This window comes from Limanda limanda, chromosome 17, assembly GCF_963576545.1.
Source record: "Limanda limanda chromosome 17, fLimLim1.1, whole genome shotgun sequence".
In the NCBI taxonomy this organism is placed as follows: Eukaryota; Metazoa; Chordata; class Actinopteri; order Pleuronectiformes; family Pleuronectidae; genus Limanda; species Limanda limanda.
This window is the reverse complement of record NC_083652.1, coordinates 1,544,581-1,562,019: the sequence shown is the minus strand read 5'-3', so window position 1 is coordinate 1,562,019 and position 17,439 is coordinate 1,544,581. Positions and strand designations below refer to the sequence as shown.

Sequence of the window (17,439 nt, the reverse complement as noted above, 5' to 3'; positions counted from 1 at the left end):
ACAGATGCACCAAAACAATCACTGCTTGGTTGTGTGGGAATGGAGAAAAAGATATTACATACGGAGAGCCAATGCGTGAACTGCTCTTTGAAGGTATGGGGCGAGGTGGTTAAAAAATTTGAACTCCAAAAACAGATAAAACTACTTCGATGGCCAGCGTATGACCCCGAATTCACACCAGCATCACTAGATCATAGATATAAACAATGGACCTATTACGGTGTTACGGCTGTATGCAAAATTGTTAAAAAATGGGAGCTTAATAGCTTTAACAATTAATGCCAAATGTATGGACTAGGTGGGCATGACTTTTACAGGTACTTACAGTTCCGGGATTATTTTTGTAAAAAGCTGAAAGGTTGTAACCCAGCGGAGCCACCAGCGATTATTCATATATTTACGGATGCATACAACTCTGGGAATATTAAAGGACTTATAAGCAAGTTATACCATAGCATTACCTCATTGAAGAAGGATTCTACAGACTATGTGAAACGATGGGAAAAAGAGTTGAACATTGTGATAACAGAGGACATGTGGCTGAACGCTTGGGAAACGCAGTCATCCTCCACCAACTCCTGGACTTGGAGAGACTTCTGTTGGAAAAGCTTGATTCGTTTTTTTATAACCCCCAAGCAAAAGGCCAAACAGACTGGTGCACAACTGGCCTGCTGGAGAGAATGCGGAGAGGTCTTTTCTGATCATGCCCATATTTTTTGGTCTTGCCCCTCCATCTAGTCTTTCTGGAGAGAAGTGGCAAAAATTGTTTCAAAGGTCCTATGCTTTAATATGAATGTATTGTTCACAACTCTCTATCTCTGGAATATGCCAGATGGGTTGAGTAAAGCGGATATATACCTACTTAGGGTCTTGCTGGCTGCAAGTAAAAAGGCCATCACAAAATGTTGGCTCCAGAAAAACGCTCCCACTACAGACTCTTTTGTTAATATTGTAAAACAACTACATGTACTAGAGCAGATGACTTATTCAGTCAGACTCCAAAAAGACTTAGGTGAAAAACGATGGCAGAAATGGCAAACCTACTTGGCCGATGAGTGAGACTGTATGCAAGTACTGGGTTTGATACTTTGTCTTTTGGATTTATTGATCACCCCTGGACCTTGAATTTTGGTAATTGTTCAATGTTTTGTATTTGTCTTTTGTTCTCCCTGTACTAAAAGATGAAAATTATCTATAAATTAAGAGTTTAAAAAAAAAAAAAAGAAGTCTCTGCATGTGTATGTGTATCTATCTATCTATCTGTCGCTCTATCTGTCTGTCTGTCGTGTCTAAGCTATTAACATTGTTTTCTATCTATTTATTACAATGAATCAAACATGTTTTGTAATCATTTCATCTGTTCCTGACAAAGGAGCAACGGAATTCAGGAAATCAGCATCTGTGTGTGTTTGTCTGTGAGAGAGTCAAAGTGCAGATTTTAAAACACTGAACCATGCCATCCTGAATACTTGTGAATGATTGTAGATATTTACAGATTATTTGTGTTTATTGTATATAAATCATTACAATATTTACATTTACCTTATTTCTTATAATTTCAACCTGACAGTCTTTCATAAAGCCCTGCATGGATTTTGTGTCAGAATTATAAAATACAATGTACATGCATGATCTCGTCGCAAAGTTTTTAACCCAAATACTCTCACGTGTGGATACATTTCAGAAAATGTGCCTTGATATTGAAATTTGTGATCATTAAAATGACTCGCTGCAGAATTCAACCATAAAACGCTGCATGAATACAACTGTTTGTACACTGCTCAAAAAAATTAAAGGAACACTTTGAAAACACATCAGATCTCATTGTGAAAAAAAATTATGTTGGATATTTATACTGATATGGACAGTTTAATGTCTTAACAAAAGGATGCCACATCTTTGATGGAAATAAAAGTTTTCAGCCTACAGAGGGCTCAATTTTATAGACACCCCGAAAATCATAGTGAAAAAGTGATGTCAATATCTTGTGTGGCCCCCACGTGCTTGTATGCATGCTTGACAACGTCGCGGCATGCTCCTAATGAGACAACGGATGGTGTCTTGTGGGATGTCCTCCCAGATCTGTCTAAGGGCATCAGTGAGCTCCTGTAAAGTCTGAGGAGCAACCTGGCGGCGTCTGATGGACCGAAACATAATGTCCCAGAGGTGTTCTATCGGGTTTAGGTCAGGTGATCGTGAGGGCCATTCAATTGCATCAATTTCTTCATCCTCCAGGTACTGCCTGCATACCCTTGCCACATGAGGCCGGGCATTATCGTGCATCAGGAGGAACCCAGGACCTACTGCACCAGCGTAGGGTCTGACCATGGGTTCAAGGATTTCATCCCGATACCTAATAGCAGTAAGACTGCCGTTCTCTAGCCTGTAGAGGTCTGTGCGTCCCTCCATGGATATGCCTCCCCAGACTCTAGCCAGGCACGTGCACAGACATTTTGGGGGGCAGGTGCTCGCCCCGACATGCGGAGCACAATAACTCAAATAAATGCCCCGTCAGATATCAAAACACATTGAGGGGAAAAGATGACAGAGAGAGTAATTTTTATTCTTAATTATTGATGAATGAAGAAAAAATTGAGCTCCAGCAGAAGGGGCACTTTTCTTCTCCAGGGCAAAAGGGCTGGTGCTTGAGCACCACTAGGGGTCTATCTGTGCACGTGCCTGACTCTAGCTCAAGCCAACACTAATGGAAAACCAGTCGAAGTGATCAAGAGGGAGAAACTTGAAATGGCCTCCACATGCAAAACCACTCCTATTTTGGGGGTCGTCTCATTGTTGCCCCTCTAGTGCACCTGTTGTTAATTCCATCAACACCAATGCAGCTGAAACTGATAAACAACCCCCTCTGCTACTTAACTGACCAGATAATTATCAAAAAAGTGCAATTGAATTCATGCCATACCCTGATAAAAAAGTGTTCCTTTAATTTTTTTGAGCAGTGTATCTGTCTGTAAAACATTGTGATTTTCTGTTTCTATTGTGACGAGGAGTCAGAGTCAGTGATGCTCAATTTCACCTCCTCCATCCCTCTGGGCCCCCTGCTGAGCAACAGCAGCTTCACACTGACAGGGGGCACTGTGGCTGTACAGAAAGACAGCTTCTCTAATGCTCTGACCAAGAACATGGTGGCCATGTTGGTGTGGCTGATGTTGAGATATCTATGTTTTGTTCTCTATCTTATGAATATATTTTACTATATTTTACCTACATTATATCCTGTGAATCAATATTAGCTCTGTAGTATAGAATTAACAATATTACAACTGTTTCTTTTATCCTGGAGTGATATATAATTTCTGGACTCAGGTACAGGGTCAAACACAGAGCGCAACCATCTGAGTGTCAATCTGACTGCAAAGTACAGCTTGGAGAGAAGTGTGAGAAGTGAATTCATCTTGAGATTTGAAATAATGAAAGAACGGATTCTCAAGAAGGAGAGAGGACGTGACAGTCCCAAGTTCCTGACTGTTTCATTGTCATCCAGCTTTTTATGTCCTTGAGACATGCTTGAAGTTTAGTTAATTGATTCCTTTGTTCAGGTTTTATAGACAAGTATAACTGGGTGTCATCAGCATAGCAGTGTGTCCTGATAATGTTTCCTTGTGCAAGGATATATAATGAGAATAAAATTGGGCCGAGCACAGAGCCGTGTGGAACACTATAGTTAACTTCGGTGCGCACAGATGACTCATCATTAATTTGCACTAATCGGAAGCAATCAGACAGATTCAGAGAGAACCTGTCTAAATAATGGGTAGGATTCTCAGCCGTTTCTGAGATCTCTATTGTTGGTAGGGTATTAATGCCAATTGAGGTTGATTTTATGTCTAAGAGTTTGAATTATGGCATTAAAAAATATCATAAAGATATTGCTATTCAGGGATCGAGGAATACTGGGTTCGGTGGAGTTGTGACTCTCTGTCAGCCTGGCTACAGTGCTGAAGAGAAACCTCTTCTATTAGTTTTGAATAGTAGGCAGCTCTTGCTTTGTGGAGAGCCTCTTTATATGCTTTAAACTTTTCAACACTGTTGCTGGAGTGCCACTTCCTTACTAGTTTTCTTGATACTTGTTTTTACTCATGTGTCTTTGAATTATACCATGGAGAAAATTTACTATGTTTGACATGTTTCTTTATTATATGCGTTATTGAGTCTAATGTTAATGGTAATGAGTCTGCAGAGCTATCGAAGAGGTTGTCAATCTCAATGGAGCTTGTGTTTTTAAAGAATTAGTTTTTTATATTGACGGATAATACTGGTTTAAATTTACACGGAATTATTTCCTTAAATTTAGCTGAGTTGATTTTTTTGACATTCAATCATTCATTCTTACTTTGGGGAAAGACTGATGGATCAGCTCAACTTTTCATACTGTATATTTTACTCAAACATGTAAAATCTCGACCTCTTTTTAAAAAATTCAAAACTGAAACCACGCAAAGAGAAGGAGATAATGCAGGCAGGGTAATTTCAATTCTTGTTGTTTGGCTCCATCTACTGGCAAAGGTGCAACATGACAGTTGGAAGAATAACTATATATTCATAGATGAACCTTATTCCACATATAAACAAGAGAAGAGCAATTCAGACGTTTTAACTTTGTTTTCAAATATTTAACTTTTCAGTTGGTCCCAAGAACATTGAGGCTAAATAATGATTTACCCCTGAAATACATGTTTAAACTGCAGCAGTGTTTCCTCATAAGTGACCAATAACTGACGCATCGAGACAGATGTGGTGAAGTGAAGGTAAAATACATAAAGTGACTGATGATCATATAATGAAGTGAAACTAGACCAGGTGAACATACGGTGACATGTGCGATTGTGCGTCCATGTGGATGATGGTACTGACGTGTGTGTGCAGAGGAGAGTCAGGGGGAGATCGAGGTGAAGGACCACTGTGCCTGTGAGAGTCTGGTGGAGTTCCAGCAGGCAGCCATGAGCAGCTCACACAGAAACATATCCTTTAGAAAACATCTTGACACAAATACCTGCTCTGATATTAGAGGGTAATCTGAGGTTTGTGACCATGTGAAACAAAAATAATCTTCTCATAAATGTATTACACTGTCCATTAAAAACAAATTCAATGGAGATGAATACAAATCAGGACACAGTGAAATTCATCCAACTGGTCAGAAACTGGATCGATATAAACCAGTTAGAAGATATATTTCTTTGACTCAATTTCAGCGATGAGTGGAAATTATTCTGCTGCTGAAAATCAGTAAGTCTGAATTTGTAAGGTTAAATATCTGTCTGATGTACAGAAAATACTCATGTATGTGTTTAGTATTCCTTAATCAACTGCCCACTGGCTGGGATGACTGCTCGTCTGGAGCAGCTGGAGAACCAGCTTCTCACCAGGAAGTGACCAGGACGTCACAAAGGAAGAAGGACAGAGTGAGGAAGAGGAGGGCACATCCTGGAGAGATGATTTAGAGCAGGAATCAGAAATCCCTCTAATCAATAGACCATACAGTCTTTTCACGAAGCCTTGGGGCCTTAAGTAGATCTGCTGATCTTCACGTTGATGAAGACGACATTTATCTGACAGCTTGTGATTAGGATTCACTTTTCTGGTATAAATGCCAAAATTAATTCATTTGTACACTCATTGCCTTTAAAAGACAACAGCGACAACAATCTACGATTCAAAATAAATGTTTGTATAAAATAGATGAATATTATCAACACTATACAACTTTTATTGACCAACAGTGCCCCCTACAGACACATGTGGTGATTCACTCTGTTTGGCTCTGTGTTTGAGCGAATACACATGTGTCACACTCACTTAACTGAAATATTACCCATGATCCTCTGCTTCCTGAACCTGAAGAGCTGCAGCTGTAACAAATCCACCAAACGCTGATCAGAATTCTTCATATTTAACAGTTTCCTGTTGAATATTGGAGATAAACTCAGTTTTTTAATAACTTCTGAGTGTTGTTAACTGATCCACAGTTCAGCTTCACTCTTCAACTGCAGCTGATTGTGACAGTTGAAGCTGTGACTCTCAGTCAGTTCCTCTCACAGGAGATGGAACCCACTCACCAGAGTTACAGAGAACAGACGTTCAGGGAGTGAAGGAGGAAACTTTCTCCTTGTTCACACTCACACATCAGACTCACTTTAACCAAGCTGCTGGTTTCAGGTAGATAAAGTTGCATAGTGTTGATTTAAATGCATATATGTGCCAACCTACAGTTTCCATGTGTCATCCAACAATCAGAGATATCCTCCAGACATCTAATCGTACATCATCAGATACAAACAGGACCATAGACGTGTTGGTCGCTTTGTGAACTTGATGTTATCGATTAGATATTAGATATAAACATAAAAAGAAAACCATGAGCAGCGGTTTTCAACAGTCAAGAACCCCCCATCTGTTTTTGTTAGTTCCCTATTTTTACTTGATCTGTTTTGTACAGTTTGTTAAATATGATGTATTAATCCCTTTTTTTTTTTACCAACAGTAGACTAGCGATTAAAGAAGTCGGGGGGGGGGGGGAGGAGAGAACAGGAGTTTGTCAAATGAAATGTTGTTACCACTCCCATTTTTCATACGTCGTGGTTTTTTGTTTTCCAAGTAGAAAAGTCATTTTTAAATCCTGTTGGGCTTTGTAGTGAGAGAGCTGTTGAAACAAAGGGAAGGAAGTGTAAAGTTTCACTGGAATAGAATAACAAAGTGCTGCAATAAGATGCACTGTATGAATGTGTGTGCGAATGGGTGAATGTTAAAAACTGTACTGTAAAGCGCTTTGAGTGGTCATCAAGACTATAAAAGCGCTATATAAATTCAAAACCATTTACCCAGATGTCAAAACCTTTTGCCCCGAGTGCCTTAAGGTTATTTCATATTAGAAAAGTCAGACGAGTAATGTTAGTGAGTGAAACTCTTCCAGGAACAAAAGCAGTTCCTCTGGGATCCTGGTGTTTGAAGAGCAGCTCCGTGGCGAGCACATCCTGCTTCCAGATATCGAGCGTCGTTACTGACGATGACCTTAAACACATGTTCTCCACAGACCGTACTTTGTTGTGGAGTCAGAAATGATGGAAACAACTTTTTTAATCATCTCACACAAACTCTGACCTGTTCGAAAGTGTCTGTGATATGTTTTTGCAGCGAGTCAGACGAGTGAGAAACAACAGCGCCCTTGCCTCTGTGTGGATTTCCAGCTGATATGACCAAAGAGCACGTCCACTGAGAGCGGCTTGTTGTTTCAGAACACCTCGTTAATGTCCCTGAATGGGCTCCTCTCCACTGAGCAACTTGTTTATCTATTTATTACAAAAGCTATTAAGGTAAATGATCATCCTAATGATCACAGATAAGAAAACAGCTCCACTTTAATGATGATGATGAGGAACTCTCTCAGAAGACACATCTGATAAATCCCTTTGATGATGTGTGTGTGTGTCTGCTTAACGAGCTGCCCCAGTGTGCATGACCTTAACCGTGAGGGCCTAACAAGCTCTGATGAGAAGGAGGCTCAACGTCCTGCAGCACACAGAGGGTTAAATGTCAGCAGATCCCAGAGGTTGTTCCTGTGGAAACAAAGTTGTGAAGACAGAAAGTTTACTGGAGAAAGTGCAATATTCCAGGGTGGGGGTGTGTGTGTGTGGGGGGGGTTGAGGTGCAGAACTGAGGAAACCAAATGGTTTGTTTCTAAATTTTGCAGGTCTGTCAATGTGAGATATTTGCCTGCTTTGCCTTGCAAAGATCCTCAAATCTTGGGGCAATGATTGACAAACATATCCTCAGGTCATCCTCGATCTGTGCGCGGTTGCGATATTTAGTTTTGAGCGCAGTCAGTCTTGAAAAGCCTGCCTCGCACAAATAAGTCGACGCGAAAAGGAGGATCATTTTTAAGGGTATGTCGCAAAGCTGAGGGTATTCTGGCATCATTTCTACCCAGAATGACGAAAGAGGGGAGGTGGTAAACAGATGCTTTAGTCTACTGTCACTCTTCAGCTCAATAAGCTGCTCTTGCATGTCTATTGACAGCTCGTCTGCTGAGCAGAGAAACGGATCCCAAACCCAGGCGAATGAACGGTAATCCTCTTAGAAATAGGACCCAAACTGATTCTTCAGTGCTGAAAAGTGATCAGCAGCTGATTGGAGAAGAGAGGAGAAATCAGTGCCACGTGCATGGGCAATGAAGTCTGCAAGGCTGGGAAACATGTCGCAGTTTCCAGAACTGATGCGACAATGCCAGAGAGCAATTTTTTGCGTGAAGGCATTCACTCTATCAGCGAGGAGCAGAACGTTAGATTTGCGGCCTTGCAAAGACAGGTTAAGACCATTCAGCTGGTCAAAAATATCCACCAAATAGGAGAGAGAGGCAAGCCACATGGCATCATCCAGGTGCTTCGCCAGATCTCTTTGACTTTCAGTCAAAAACAACTTTACATCCTCTCGCAGCTCATACAGCCGTTGTAACACCCGCCCCCTTGGGGGGCCGGCAAACTTCAGTGTGCAGCAACAGCTGTTTGTGCCCTGACCCCATCTCCTGGCAGAGGATAGTAAGGACTGATTTGAATGTAGTGTATTAGTTGCTCTTTGATATCACTAGGAATTTCTGATATTCGGTGTGACACAGTGTCATTTGACATAGGTATTGCAGCTGCACCCTCTCCTATCATTATTCTACACATGTCTTGCGCGGCTGGCAAAAAAATCAGTGTTTCGGCCATTGAATGGGGTTTGCCAAGCTTAGCAATTCTATGGGCAACTACATACGATGCCTCCAGACACTGCTTGGAGACAGTGCTATGCTTGGAGATGGTGGTTTGTTGTTGCTGGAGGCCATCATGTTTACGTTTAAAGAAGTCCACAGGCTTCTCTTTCAATTCAGGGTGTTTGGTGTCGAGGTTTCTTTTTAATTTGCATGTCATTCTGTCATTTGCCAGCACCTTGGCACACAAAACACACTGAGGACTTTGCTCAGTCGTACCATTGACGGGGAAACCAAACTGCAAATAGCTCTTGTCATATTTGTTTGCTGATTCTCTGTACTAGAACTGGGCAGGCTGTTAACAAAAGAGAAACTATCATATTATGTGTGCCTAGATTGTGTTTCCCTTTGCTGAGTTATCATAAGGGCCATTGTGTATCATTCCTGCTACTGATGAAAGGTCCATGTTTAGCGATATTTACAGAATTTTTTTGTGGTTATACTGTGGTTTATTAGTGTTCTTAGGTAGACGCAAGAGGCACTTGTTTATTCTGTTTTGTTGATTCTTTGTTGTCCCTAGAAGTACAGATGCACTAGTCCAATACTATTTGAACCTCAGCATCTGGGGTTCCAAATTTGTAAAATTATACATTATATGTACATTGTACATAATTTTTCAGTCAGTTGAAATAAATCCTGAAGATAACAATTTTGGGTTGTTTTTTTGTGTCTGTACAGGCCTACTATAAAAAGCACTTAAATTTTGGTACTTCTTGTACTTGTACTTTTGATACTTAGGTACATTTCAACATCAGATACATTTGATACTTAAGTACATTTAATATGAGCTACTTTAAGACTTTTACTCAAGTCAAATCCCTGATCTGAAGCTATCAGAAGGTCATTAGTGACTTTTGCCAAGGCTGTCTCTGTGCTGTGATTAGCTCTAAACCCATACTGAAAGTCTTCATATATATTATTTTCCTGGAGAAACTCATACAGCTGATTGGCTACAAGACAGGAAGGGGAGATTAGATATTGGTTTATAATTGTCTAAAGCCTCTGGGTCTAGGGTGGGTTTTTTGAGAAGAGGTTTGATTACCGCTATTTTAAAGGACTGTGGTACATGTCCTGATGATAATGACAGATTAATTGTGTTCAGTAACAAACTATCAATTAGGGGCAGAATTTCATTATGTAATTTTGTAGGAATGGGATCTAAGATACAAGTTGTTGGTTAGAACCTGAGATTATTTTAGCAAACTGATCATGGGTGATCAGAGAGGATCTGTCTAAATAATGGGTAGGATCTCAGCCGTTTCTGAGATTTCTGTTCTTGGTATAGCCCATATTCACTAATTCACAATTTGTCTCATAGGGCTTTATCATGGTGTGACATCCTCTGCCCTTAACCCTCAGCAAGAGTAAGGAAAAAGTATTACAAATTCTTTTAACAGGGTAAATATACGTAGAAACCTCAGAGAGAGCCACATGTGAGGGATCCCTCTCCCAGGACGATAATAGATGTCAATCGTAGGAAAACATCATCGGGATTAAAGTTGTTAGCAGCATTGATGAGGGTAAACATTTTGAACTATAACTTCAATACTATATGTCAAGCAGTCCTGCTGCAATCATAGTCTATGGTCAGCAGCCAGCAAGATCATGATCAACCATCAAGATCGGATGCCACTATAGTCCAAAGAGATGGTGGATTCTATTTTGAATAGTTTGAATTTTATCATTAAAAAAGGTCATAAAGATATTATTATTTCGGGATCGAGGAATACTGGGTTCGGTGGAGGTGGGACTCTCTGTCACCCTGGCTACAGTGCTGAAGAGAAACCTGGGTTTTGTTTTTATTCTCTTCTATTAGTTTTGAATAGAAGGCAGGTCTTGCTTTGTGGAGGTCCTTCGATCCCCAGTATGACCCATCTGCATGCTGAAGTGTCCTTGGGCAAGTTGCTGAGCCCTAAATGGCCCCCCATAGAATAACAAAGTGCTGCGATTAGAACACTGTATGAATGTGTGTGTGAATGGGTTAATGTAAAACTCTACTGTAAAGTGCTTTGAGTGGTCATCAAGACTAGAAAAGCGCTATATAAATACAAAACAATTTACCATTATGATACAAAGTCAAGTGTGTGGTTACAACAATGAGTAGGTTGGTGAACACACTGACTCAAACCAATTGAGTCACATATCAAAATAAAAGCTACGCTAAGGCTATCTTTATTATTGTCAACATGAATATTAAAGTCACCAACAATAATATTTTTATCGGTGTAGGACTAGGTTTGTGAAAGTAGATTAATTTAGGCTGACATATTCATCAGGATGCAGCCACCTCTCAGTGAGGAACAATAAATCAATGTTGTAATCTGAATATCACATAATATGGGACATGACACATGAAAGTGGGGAAGTAAACCTATGACCAGAGTCCAGCTGGCCTCAGACCTCACATACACTAACACACAAACACACACACTCACACACAATTCCTTTGATGATTGCTGACAAAACAACATATAACCTCGGATGTCTCTGAAGCACCAGTGTTGGTGATGTTATGTCGCCACTGAGGTGAGCTCTGTTTCCACTATGCTCTCGTGCCACAGTAGAAGTTGATGTATTTAATTAATGAAACAATAATTTCATGTTATTCCTTTTTCATGTTCCTCTGATAGCTGTGAACTGTCCTGTATGCTGTCCTGTTTCTGAAGACGTGCTTACACAGGCTAGTTTGTGGTTTTACTGGTGTATTTCCTTTAGTTTAACGTTGAATCTTTCCTCTTCTTTTGCAGGATTGCAAAACTGATCACGACTGATCACGACCGAGTCTCCTCAGACTCCTCATACCTCTGATGTAAACTATTGGAAAAAGTAGAAATGACTGAAAGCAAATGTTTATGCAGATGCTGTTTAAAAATACCTTGTTTATATATTATAATGAATTATTAATTCTCAATCATCTTGTTTTTCATGCAATAGCGTAAAAGACAAAGAGAACACAGTGAAAATTGTTAAACGAGAACACTTAATGTTCATTTTATTTCATTACTGCAATATTAATTAATAACTGTAATATTTCAAATTAATTCACTCAAATCTGTATCTTTCAGGCTGATGCCCTGATCCTGAGGTGAAGAGGCAATATATTTTTCTTCCTGTTCAAAAGAAATTAACTTTCTCAACTTTAATTTACAGAAACAGTTTCAGATGATTTAGTATTTTAAAGGTGAGACGCCTCATTTACTAACAAGGTTTTTCATGTACTCGTCAAGTTTTATATTTTGGCTTATTTTTGTTTCCATGTTTTCTTTCAGACAAATGCAACATTTAGACATTTAGATACCTGATTGACACAATCTGTCATCTATAAATATATATACAGCTGCAATCAGAAATATTCAACCCCCTCACCTCAAAAGACATTATAGTGATGTGTATGACAGATAATTGCAATAAATGACAGAAAAACCTCATTAAACAACAAAATATATTTATTGTTACATAGTTGAGTTATTTTGTCAACAGAAGTTGACTTAACTTTGAGGTTCAAATGAAAAATGTAACTCTTTAAACACATGTGCATGAGCAGTATTATTCAACCCCCAGCTACTTTTTATAACTTAGCTTCTTACACCTATAGCTTCTTACATCTCTCGATCAGAATCTTTGCCCATTTTTCACATGCAAAAGCCTCTAGCTCAGTGATGTTTGATGGCTTCCGAGCTGCAACTGCCTTCTTTAAATCCCACCATAGATTTTCAATCAGATTTAAATCTGGTGACTGAGAAAGCCACTCCAGGACGTTCCAGGATCTTTTTCTCAACCAAACTTTGCTTGACTTGGAGGGCGGCTTTGGATCATTGTCTCTATGGAAAGTCCAATGATCACCAAGATTTAATTTGTCAACAGAAGGCATCACATTCCTCCTTAAAATGGCCTGGTATTTCTGAGAATCCATGATGCCAGGTACACGATCAAGATTGCCAGTTCCTGTTGCAGAAAAACAGCCCAACATCATCAATGACCCACCATCAGGCTTGACCTTGGGGATGGTATTCTCATGGTCATAAACCTGGCCTTTTGCATGCGAGACATACCGCTGGTCCATATGTCCAAATAGAGATACAAAGTCAAGTGTGTGGTTACAACAAAGAGTAGGTTGGTGTACACACTGACTGAAACCAATTGAGTCACATATCAAACTAAATGCTATGCTAAGGCTATCGTTATTTTTGTCAACATGAATATTGAACACACCAACAATAATAATTTTATCGGTCTTTAGGACTAGGTTTGTTAAAAACTCAGGGAATTCTGTTGAAAATTCAGTATAAGTAAGTTTCATTGTAAATGCTGTTTATTAGAATTTAATCTATTTACTTAATATTGAGCCTTGTGTTGAATTTGGATAGATAATGACTTTCCGAAGAGCAGATCTCACTAGCTGTCATAATGGGATTTTCTAACAGGACATAACAATGATTTAAGTTTGGAAGCTTATATTGCATTAAAACATATAATTAGGAATGTTTTTAGAATATACAGCACTTGTTTTTAAATAGAAATATATCCAACTTAAACAGTTAAACTGTCCTTAGTTTAACAAACATGTTGTTTTTACTATGATACTGATCGAAATATATTCTGTGACTTTCCTCGTCAATAACACGATATTATAAAAACTGTAATTTTTTCTCTGTCATCAGATCTTCGGACGTCAAGAGATGAACTCGTCATCCGCCAACGTGACCGTGGTCATCGAGTACAGAGACTCCTTCACCAAAGCTGTGGCCAAGAATGTGATTGTTGTCGTTCTCGGCATCTCCATCAACTACATCAATGCAGGTCTCATTCACACCTTCTGCAAACACCAGGTGTGATAATCCTTTCACGAGTATTAATAGAAATTATTCAATGAATCATCTGCAGCTCTGGTTACACGCATAGTAAGATATTTTCATTTTAAGTCATTAACTTCATAAAAACGTATATTTATTTTATTCCTTCCAGATCTTCTTCACAAATCCACGCTACATCCTTTTCATTCACCTGGTTGTTAATGACATGATCCAAATGACGCTGACCGTCACCCTGTTTGTTATCAGCTACACCATCTACAAACTCAGCGTCTCCGTCTGCTGCACCTTCATCCTGATGACTCTGCTCACCACTGAAAACACCCCTCTGAACCTGGCCTGCATGGCAGTCGAGTGCTACATCGCCATCTGCCTTCCTCTTCGCCACATGCAGATCTGCACCGTCAGGAGGACTTTGATGCTGATTGGTTCAATATGGGCGACCAGCATGTTGTCAGTTCTTCCTGATCTTTTCATCACCTTGGCCACAGAGCCAGTGGATTTCTTCCACTCCAGAGTATTCTGTCTGCGGCAAACTGTCTTCCCAAGTCCGCTCATTACCAAGAAGAGGGACATCACATACACAGTGTTTCTAGTCTTAGTGTGGCTCATTATCTTTTATACTTACTTCAGAATTCTGTTCACTGCAAAAAGATTAAGCAAAAACGCCAAGAAAGCCAGAAACACAATCCTCCTCCATGGATTTCAGCTGCTGCTTTGTATGACCACATATGTAGCCCCTCGGTTATTAAATGTGTTACTGCAATGGTTCCCTCAGACTTATACAGACTTCCTCTTAGCTTATTATATTATTGTGCAGGTCCTGCCACGATCCATCAGTCCAATCATCTATGGCATACGAGACAGTACTTTCAGGAGGTATCTGAAGAGGTATCTGTTGTGTAAAGTTAGGACAACCTAACAAACCATTCAGAGACTGGCTCGTTGTTGAAAAGCTTCAATCAAACATCCTGCTCCATTTGTGTAAATCTAACCTGCTTCTCACACTACTTTTCCAACTACACACAGGAACTGCAAGTCTGGTCAAAACATGATGAATTCAAGCTTGTCATTTTTGTTACCTCTGCAAAGTAGGTAATGTTTTCGCCCCGGCCTGTTTCTTGATTGTTTATTTGCATGTTTGAAACTCACACATATTTATAGAACTGATCTCTATGCGTGTGAGTCATTTGGCGTGGCTTGATTGGAACAAAGGGCCTCGGAGGTACGAGCTCTTCTGAGTGACATTCCTGCTACTGCACCAAGGTGGTGGAAGGATGTGATATGAAAACGGACAGAACCTATTCAGTTTCTTTAATCAATGACGTATAACAAATATAAAGCTTTACTATCCTAAATAAAAACAGATCAGAAACTTGTAGAATCAATGACAAGACAAATTAAAGCCCAATAACTTTGACTGACACTGTCAACAAGCCATGTTCACTCACAAACGTGAATATCATGACGTCATGTCTTATTCTGCATGATACAGCTGCTCACTGCCTGATATAAAGCCAACAATCTGCCCTCAGGCTTATTTGAGTCCTGGTGGAGCAGGATAGGTAAGTGCACTGTTGGGGGAAGGGCATTTGTCTCAGTGCAGTATCTTATTATCACGTTGTCAATAATGCTGGAACCCTTTTTAAATGCATGTGCAGATAATATCTAACAGATATCTTGAAGAGACCTTCAAGACCTTTACAAATGTAGGTATGTGTTTGAGATGGATATTATTGGGTTTGAATGGTTTCACCGTCAAACAAAAGGACTGACTCAGCTCTGCTGTTACACAGCAAGTTTCAGGAAACCAGTCCATCTCTTCACGATGAGCTCACATCTGTCAGCGTAACATCTGTGATCCCTGCCTGCATTATAATGTTTCCGCACGTACTATCATATCATGCTGCATCCTTTCCAATAAGCACACCGTATCTTTTTCTGGTTTATAAAATGTTCAATGCAAATCCATAAACGTAACTAGTGTGTATTTTTATTCCGTATCTGCGTGTTTTTTAAACCGCTCTAGCATGACAACGTCTGTCAGAGTGAATGTTGGTGTCAGATTGAAACTAGAGGTCTGTGCATGATAACTTGAACAGCTGATCAGAGGTATTCCTTTGGTTTTTGGTCCAAAGAAGAATGTGTTAAAGCTTGAATTTACAGGACCAATCTTAACACGACCTGGAAATATTTAAAATGTTTCCCCGTAAAAGAGAGTTGCAGGATCCTCACATCGTCACCATGAATTCCTCCTCTTATACCTTTCTCTTATTATTATCATGATCATTGATATTGAAGCGTCCTCACTTACAGAGGACAGGAAAATTCTTCATAGTTAACTTTTATTTTACCTTTACACGAACATGTGCCCTTCTCGCTTCACTCGGAAACTCGCACTCATCAACAACAACTTCACATCGTGATTGACTCCCGCTCCCCCGCAAAACCAGCCAATGAGAGACCCTCTTCACCAAACGACCCCATCCTATTGGTCTACACAATCACATGTCCCACCCCTGACCCCTTCACTGACCTTAGAACATCAGAACACTCCTTAAACTAAGTGTTTTACTGAACAACATAGAAATCACACATAAACATAACCCCAGTCTGTTACAATATTTTCAGGGATTTCAGGTGAAACGATAAACTAACAGGGGAGAGTTTCATTGACCTCTGTTTCTTCTCCTCTCTTCCAGATATTTTACCTGAATCCTCGTTACATCTTATTCATCCACCTAGTGTTGAACGATATGATTCAGCTCACTGCAACAATCAGCCTGTTTTTCTTTAGTTACGTTTTCTACAAGATCCAAGCTACGCTCTGCTGCCTCATCATCTCCCTTGCCATCTTCACCACCCTCAACACGCCATTGAATTTAGCTGCCATGGCGTTGGAGTGCTACATCGCCGTCTGTCTACCACTGCGACATGCGGAGCTCTGCACCATCAGAAGAACATACATTCTCATAGGTTAGATTTGGGCCACGAACATAGTTTCTGCTCTGTCAGATGTGTTTATCGTTCTGGCAACACAGCCCCTACAGTTATTTCATTCTACTATTTTTTGTGAGAGGAACGATCTGTTCCGACACCATGTCAGTGTAAAAAAGAGGGAGGTTTCCTACATTCTCTACCTGATTGGTGTTTGGTTCACGCTCCTCTACGCTCACGTCAAGATCTTCCTTGCTGCTAAAGCTGCTAAAGTGAGTAAATCAGGAGATGGAGATGCAAAGAAGGCAAGTAAAACCATCCTGCTTCATGGCTTTCAGCTGCTGCTGTGCATGCTGACCTATTTAGCCCACGCTATAAGAAATTCTCTGTTGAACTTTTTCCCCAAACATTTTGTACACATGTTTTTTGTTTCTTATATCATCATTCAGGTGTTACCTAGATGTATCAGTCCGATCATTTATGGGCTACGAGACAAGTCTTTCAGATAGCACCTGAAAAAAAGCACCTGATATGTTAACTGAGATCAACCATCAAACTGTGGTGAAGTTCATGTTGCTATGCAAACAGATTTTAAACAAAAATGGAGAATATGAGAACAAATTCATTCTGACTTTATAAAGTCAGTAAACATTCAGGAGATTATGTCTCTTGTCTTCTCTAGTTTCAAGTCTTCTTCAAACAACTGATGTTCATTTAGTGAATTATTATTGTTTTATTATTATTGAATTATGTGATTTACAGCTGGCACCGTCCACTGCGTGCAGCTGTCAGGTGTAGGTGGGGGTGCAGTACAAATGTGCCTCTTCACTTCCTTCACGTGTTAGCAGTCAACCATTCACATGCACCTAGTCAATGCATCTCAATTTAACAAAATTATTATTATCTAATTATAAATCAAATCCCCAG

At 39.8% G+C, this 17,439-nt stretch overlaps 1 protein-coding gene and 1 pseudogene across 1 annotated transcript; both read left to right on the top strand.

The window, feature by feature from the left end:
• The first annotated feature begins 13,443 nt into the window (after positions 1 to 13,443).
• LOC133022828 (odorant receptor 131-2-like) lies at positions 13,444 to 14,497 on the top strand. Its single transcript, XM_061089733.1, has 2 exons — positions 13,444 to 13,593; positions 13,730 to 14,497. The coding sequence occupies exons 1-2, from the start codon at positions 13,444 to 13,446 to the stop codon at positions 14,495 to 14,497; spliced, it is 918 nt and encodes a 305-aa protein (XP_060945716.1).
• A 1,108-nt stretch (positions 14,498 to 15,605) lies between these two features.
• On the top strand, positions 15,606 to 17,042 carry LOC133022827 (odorant receptor 131-2-like; annotated as a pseudogene).
• The last annotated feature ends 397 nt before the right edge of the window (positions 17,043 to 17,439 follow it).

What these genes read in the sequence shown, in the direction of transcription:
- LOC133022828 (XM_061089733.1), top strand. Translation starts at nt 13,444, where the DNA reads ATGAACTCGTCATCCGCCAACGTGACCGTGGTCATCGAGTACAGAGAC. An exon ending in ACACCTTCTGCAAACACCAG is followed by an intron (nt 13,594 to 13,729) that starts GTGTGATAATCC and finishes TATTCCTTCCAG; the next exon opens with ATCTTCTTCACAAATCCACG.